The 7071-nt window shown below is 65.1% G+C and overlaps 1 protein-coding gene across 1 annotated transcript; it reads left to right on the top strand.

The window, feature by feature from the left end:
* Positions 1–3226: 3226 nt before the first annotated feature.
* LOC140213415 (uncharacterized) lies at positions 3227–4492 on the top strand. Its single transcript, XM_072284632.1, has one exon. The coding sequence runs from the start codon at positions 3227–3229 to the stop codon at positions 4490–4492; it is 1266 nt and encodes a 421-aa protein (XP_072140733.1).
* The last annotated feature ends 2579 nt before the right edge of the window (positions 4493–7071 follow it).

Below are 7071 nucleotides of genomic sequence, written 5' to 3'. Positions count from 1 at the left end.
CCAATCAGCGAAGCTAGGAAACGCCGGGAAGCGTTTCATACGTTTCATGCGGCCCGAGCGGCTGAAACAAATCAACATGTGCCCGTTAACACGCATGACGTGCCAGCATTCTGCCTGTGACTCGGCGGGCCATTCAACGGGGCTCCGAGACGCCGGGAGGCGCTCCGCACGGCTCGAACGGTTTGGACGAGTGACTTTAAGCTTCTTGCAACGCGTGGGTGCCACGATGATGTTGGTAACACGGCGGGCCCATTCAGCAGGGCCGCGAGACGTCGGGAGGAGTGGTGCCCGGCTCGAGCAGCCAGAATGCGCGAGGAGCTCAGCGCTCCGACGCGGAAGCGTCTCACAAAGAGAGATGGTCTCCTGTCATCATCGCGCGACGTCCGACGAGCCGGGATGTGACGCCGATCGAGCGGGCGCCCCCACGACGCACGCCGGAGCCCCGACACGCCCAAATCCCCACAACCCCCTCCTCTCGGCGCGCCGACTACCGCGGCTCGCCGTATTCGGTGCGCGCTCTGAGGCGCGCCACCTTTTCCATTAGCACGGGGCATTCGGGAAATCCGGTCGGGTGGGGCGCGCCGCCGAGGCCCGCCCTGTCACACTCCGAGCAGCGCACCTCGGCGTCTCCGAATTTCACCTTGCAAGTGACGGCTAGGTGGTTGCAGCCGCACTTCATGCAGCGTGCCTTAGTTGGGTCTGCCTTGTGAGGGCACGTCGTGCGCCCGTGCCCATATGTCGCGCAAAACGTACACGTGGGCACGTGCAGGTCTTCGCGAGCGCGCACCGACGTCCACCCCACCGTCAGGCGCGGTCGCGCCATGACTTTCCTGAACCCATCCGGGTCGAGTTCTGCCACGTAAGACCGCGTGCCTGCCCTCTCCCCGAACGTGACGTGGACCTTGCATTTATTGAGGTCGAGATCGAGACCCTCGTTGCGTTCGTTGATCGCGCGCAAAAAGTCGTCGGGGCCGATGTCGGGATCAACTCCCGTGAATTTAACGCACGGGTTACGTTGTTCTGCGACGCGCATTATGATGGACGCGCGCGTGACCGGATTGGCGGCTATTGCCTGCTCTAGGTTAACTATAGACTGGTCGTTGTTCGTAAATACGGTCAGCCCGTACCTGGTGTGGTGAAGTGTCGCGTCCCTGATGTTCTTGGCGTGCGGGTCTATGTTGGTTTTCAGCAGGCGGAGCATATCCCGCGCTGGCGTCGCGGTCGTCGAGACTGGCGTCAGAAAAGCGACGTGCTTGTGCAGCGCGCCGGGTCTCCCTGCCCCGGCGTCCGCCGCCGCAGCACCACCGGGTCCGTTGCCGGCCGCGCCGATAGAGGGCGCCAGGCCCGCCCTCAAGGCGGCCGCGTAATCCATGCGGCCGGCGGGTGCCCCCGCCGAGGATGCGGGCCGCACCCCGGCGGGGCTCGGCTGGCCGGCGAAATCGGGCTCTTGCTTTTCGCTTCAAAAACGAGGTATTTCGCATTTGGCACCTACAAATTTTAGCTGGGGTTGTTTTTAAACGTGCAGGGACCTCATTCGTCGCGAAAACCGGGCGGGGAAGGGTCTTATTTTCGATTTTCGGGAGCTTTCTTGTTCGGCCAGCCATCGGGCACAAGATGGCCATGGCTCATACCCTTTGAGCCTGAGCCCGGCCATGCCCAATACTGCCAGAAACCATACGGTCTCGCCGTCGCCGCCTGCGACGGCCAGTGCGGGTGCGTCGCCGAAATCGGATTTTTCCGATGCTGGCGACATCCTCGCGGCGCTCGCGTTACAGGAAGAGACCGCGGACGGGACCGCGCCGGCTGCGGCGGGCGAAGAAGACGACCAGTTGTCCTCGGTCTCCCAGGCGACCGCGGTGGCGTCTCCCGCGCTCGCGGGAGAGCGCGGCGAGCGGGGACAGGCCCGCCTGCGCGAGATCGAGCAGGAAATCCACCAGTACTGCTCGAACGCGGCGAACAAGGTGCCCGTCGCGGCGCGCAGCTTCATCGCGACCCGGCTCTACGAGATCGTCCACCTCTTCTCGGACCTGCGGTCGGACGCGTCGATGGAGCGGGGCGCGGCCGTCGCCCTGCGCGGCGAGTTGGTCGAGGCGCGCCGGGAGGTCGCGGCGCTGCAGCGACGGGCCATCGTCGCCGAGGGGCGCCTCGAGGGCTCTACAGTCCTGGCGCCCGGTCCCGGGAGTGCGGGACGCGATCCCGGCGCGTCCTCGGCGGCTACCGGCTCGGGCCCTGGAGTTCCGGTCGCGGCGGCGGCCGCCGTGAGCTACGCCGCGGCGCTGAGGGCGTCGCCCGCGGCGGCGGCGGCGGGCGTGCGGACGGCGCCCACGTTCGAGCACGTGGCCTTCCTGACGCCCACGGCGCCGACGACGACACCGGCGAGAGACGCCCTGCGCCTGCTGAAAACGAACATCGACCCGGCCGCCAAGAACATCAGGGAGGTCACGCTGCGGCACACACGGTACGGCCTGACGGTTTTTTCGCACGCGCGCGAATCGATAGACAATCTGAAGGCGGCGATCGCGGAGAATTCAGTCACGCGCTCCTCGCTGTTAGTTCGCGTAGGCGAGAAGCGGAACCCCCATGTGAAATTTAGCGGGGTCGACCCGGACGTCGCGCCCGACGAATTTATGCGAGTGCTCAATGAGAGGAACCCGGGCCTCGACCTGGACGTCGGCGCGTGCAAGGTGCGCGTGACGTACAGGGAGAGGTCGGGTACGTGCGCGTACGTCGCGGAGGTCGACCCGCCCGCGTTCGCGCGCATAATGAAGCGGCCCCGATTGTCGGTAGGGTGGACGGCGGTGCGAGCGGTGGAGGACTTGCACGTTCCCACGTGCACGTTCTGCGCCTACTACGGTCACGGTAGGACGACGTGCCCGCACAAGGCAGACGCATCGAAGGCGGTCTGCATGAAGTGTTGCGGCAATCACCTGGCCGTGACCTGTCGCGTGCAGATGGGGCAGCCGGAGGTCTGCTGCAACGAGTGCAGGAAGGCCGGCCGCGAGGCGTCCCATCCCGCGGGATATCCCGAGTGCCCCATCCGCATGGAGCGGGTGGCTCGCCTCAGGGCCCGCACCAACTACGGCCCCCCGCGATAGAGCGGCGCGGGCGGCCGCGTGAGGGGGGGAGCCGTGGCCCTGGGGGAGCGGATGGGGCCGACGGCGCGATTCGGATTTGTCAACTGACGCTCGACCACGTCCGCCGAGCGACGGCTCTGCTGACCGAGCACATGGCGCGTGAGGGGTGCGTGTTGGCGGCTATTATGGATCCGTACACGCAGCGGGGTCAGCTCCCGAAGCTTCCACCGCACCACCAGGCGTACGCGGCGGCCGACGGCCCGCTGTGTGCGATCGTCACGCGCCGGCCGCCTTTCGACGTGTTCCCGACACACGTGTCGAGACTGGTGGTCGCGGTGGAATGCTCGTCGCGCGAGTTCGCGATTACGGTCGTGGCCGCGTACGCGCCGCCCCACAGGACGATGGACGACGTTTTTGAACACCTAGCTCACGCCATTGACAGATGTCGCACGCCCGACATTCTGGTCATGGGCGACTTCAACGCGCACAGCGTCCTGTGGGGCCCTCGCGAGGGAGACGACAGGGGCACTCGGCTGATAGAGTTCGCGGCGGCCGCGGGACTGGTGGTCCTTAACGACGCGTCATCGCCCCCGACGTACGTCACCAAATACGTCGATAGCTGGATCGACGTAACCATCGCGTCGCCGACGCTCGTGCGGCGCGGCTGCACGTGGCGCGTTTCCGAGGAGGAGACGCTCTCGGAACACCGACGCTTGGACATCGCCGTCCACACTGGCGCGTGCGCGACTGGCCGGCGCCTCACCAACTACGACAGGCGTAAGTGGTTGGAGGCAGTCCGCTACTCGCGGTGGTTCGCGAGCGCGGGAGGCGCAGACATCGCCTCGCCGGCCGCCCTGGACGCGGTCCTGGCGAAGTTTTACACCGTCATCGATCGCGAGCGCGTCAAGCAACTTCGGCCGCCCCGCGAGCAGAGGGGAGCGGGAGGTAAGTCTTGGTGGACGCCCGAGCTGGACGGCCGACGCAGGGCGGTCAACGCGATGCGGCGCCGTTTTCAGCGGTGTCGTTGCGACCAGCTGCGGGCCCTTTCTCGCAGCCAGTACAGCCGGGCGCTGGCGGAATACCGCCAAGAGGTGGCGCGCGTTAAGGAGGAGGCAGACAAGGAGGTCTGCAACCGGTGCTGCCGGCGGTCGCTCTTTCAGGCCCCCTTCCGGTTGGCTTTCGGGGCCGCCCGGTCGCATGTCATGCTGCCTCCGCTGACGAGGCAGGATGGCGGCCGGACGGTGAGCGTCCTCGAGTCGGCGTCGCTGTTGCTTGACCATCTTTTCGCGCGCGACCGGCCCGAGACGGACGCGCCCGCGCACGCCGAGATCCGCGCGGCGGTTGGTCGGCCGTACGCCACGGCGGAGAGTGAGAGGCCGTTTTCGACGCGGCGGTCGGCATCGCATTCGTCCAATTAAATCTTGATCACGCTAGACTGGCCTCGCAACACCTGGGTGACCGCATGTCGGAGGCGGGCGTCTCGCTGGCAGCCGTGTCCGACCCTTACAGGCCCGGAGGCAAGCTACCACGTATGCCGCCGGAATTCGACGTGTACGCCATCGAGCGGGATCCGGCGGCAATGGTGGTTACACGAGGGCCGCCATGCGACGTTTCCCCCCTGCTCCTCTCCAAGCTGGTCGTCGCTGTGTACTGCGAGGCGCGCGATTTTCAATTCGTGTTCGTCTCGGCGTACGCGCCGCCCCACCGACCGATGGACGAAACTTTTCGCTGTATCGAGGAGGCTATCGCGAAGGCCTGCACGCCCAACATCGTCGTCGCGGGAGACTTCAATGCGAAGCACCCGGCGTGGGGTCCCTGCGCGGGAGACGAACGTGGCGCCCGCCTCATAGAGTTTGCCGGGGCAAACCGCCTCGTCGTCCTCAACGATCCCCAGTCACCACCAACATACGAGACGCGTTACGCGGCCAGCTGGATTGATGTCACGCTGGCGGCGCCGGCCCTCGTCGCGGCTGGGTTTGATTGGAAAGTTCGGGAGGACATCACGTTCTCTGAACATAAGAACGTTGAGGTTCGCATCGGCGCTGTTCGCGACGACCGCCCTCGCCGCCTCACACGCTATGCGCGGGAGGAATTGCTGACCGCCCTCGCAAGCGAGCCGTGGTTCGCGCGGGTCTCGGGGGCGGCCATACCATCACCAGGTGCCCTCGACCAAATACTGGCAGCATTCCAACAGCTCTTCGACCGGTATTACCGGGCAAATCTCCGCCCTGTCAAGGGCCCGGGGAGGCCTTGGTGAACCCCGGCGCTGGCGAGGGAAAGACGCGCCGTGAACGCGTTGCGGCGCAGATATCAGCGCTGCGGGGCGGAAGAATTACGGGCGCAACTCCGCATAGCATACAGCAAGGCCCTCGCAGTTTTTCGCAGTCATGTTCGTGCGGCCAAGACTTCGCACCTCCGGGGATGGTATACTAGTTGTACGCGGCGTTCCATTTTTTCCGCCGCGTATCGGGAAGCGTTCGGCAGGGTGCGCCCGCGACAGTGTTTACCGCCGCTCGAGCTGCCCGACGGAACACGTACGACTACACACTTAGAGTCGGCGGCCCTCCTACTGAAGACGCACGTGGCGGTCGACGATCCCTCGTCTGACGAGCCCGGCCACGCAGAAATCAGGAGACTGGCTGCGTCGCCCTATTCCACGCGGGCAAGCGACGCGCCTTTTACGGCAGCCGAACTGCAAAGCGTCCTTCGCAAAACGATGGACGCATCAGCACCCGGGCCGGATAAGATTACGCCCTACATAATCAAGGGGCTCGCGCGGTCGCACAGCGCTTTCCTGCTCGGGCTTTTCAACGCGGCGCTCGCGTTGGGATACTTCCCCCGTTGCTGGCGAACGGGGAGAATCATCTTCCTCCCGAAACCGCAGCGCCCGCCCGATTTGCCCGCCTCGTACAGGCCGATCTGTGTCACGTCGGCACTCGGCAAGGTGCTTAAGCGCCTCTTGAACGGCCGATTATATTATTTTTTGAAGTGCGGCGGACACCTGCACGAACACCAATACGGGTTTACCCCCGGCAGGAGCGCTGTCATGGCTTTACACGCACTAAAGACCCGCCTGCTTGCACTCAAGGAGGCCAAGACACCGGCCATCCTAATGTCGTTGGATTTTCGAGGCGCTTTCGACAGCGTGTGGCACCCCCTCGTCCTTAAATTTTTTAGGGACCGGGGGCTACCGACGAACGTATACCACCTTCTTCGCACTTTCCTCGAGGACCGGCGTGTGGAGTTCTCCTCCCACGCGGGCGCGGTCGAGGCCAGGCCATCGCTGGGCAGCCCTCAGGGTTCGCCCCTGTCTCCACTTTTGTGGAACGTCATCGTACATGGGCTCCTCGAGCTTCCCATGCCCGCCGGGGTGACCGCCCAGGCGTACGCCGACGACACGATCCTCGTCATTTCGGCAAAGACGCGTGACGGGCTCGGCGCGGCGGGCTCGGCGCGGCGGGCTCGGAAGCTCTTCGGCGAGTGGTGGCATGGGCCGCGAGCGTCAAGGTCTCCCTCAACACGGATAAGACTCAATGTGTCTTGTTTTCTCATGGGCATGGAGGGATGGAACGCATCCATCCCACCGTCCGCCTGGGCACCTCGGGCAGAGGCTTGAAATTCGTGGAGGCCCTCAAGGTTTTAGGCGTGACTTTTGATAGGCGCCTCCACTTTTTCCAACATGCCGACGGCCTCAAGGAGAAGGCCGAACATCTGGCCTGCCGGGCGCTGACGTTCTTGCAAATGCAGGGTACCCTGCAGCCGGCGGCATTAACACGCCTTTACCATCAGGTGATGCTGCCGGCGCTCACGTACGCGTCGGCAGTGTGGTGGTCTGCCAAGCCGGACTGCAGACTCAGCGCCCGCGTAACCACCATGCAGCGCACGATCCTGCTGGCGTTGTCGGGCGCATATCGGACGACGCGCACGGCTTCCCTTCAGGTCTTAATGAAGGTGCCGCCACTGTCGCTCGAGCTAGATAGGACCGCGGCGGAATTTA

The sequence above is a fragment of the Dermacentor andersoni genome, chromosome 10 (assembly GCF_023375885.2).
Source record: "Dermacentor andersoni chromosome 10, qqDerAnde1_hic_scaffold, whole genome shotgun sequence".
NCBI classification, from domain to species: domain Eukaryota; kingdom Metazoa; phylum Arthropoda; class Arachnida; order Ixodida; family Ixodidae; genus Dermacentor; species Dermacentor andersoni.
This window is presented reverse-complemented; position numbering and strand designations above follow the sequence as displayed.

What these genes read in the sequence shown, in the direction of transcription:
- LOC140213415 (XM_072284632.1), top strand. Translation starts at nt 3,227, where the DNA reads ATGGCGCGTGAGGGGTGCGTGTTGGCGGCTATTATGGATCCGTACACG.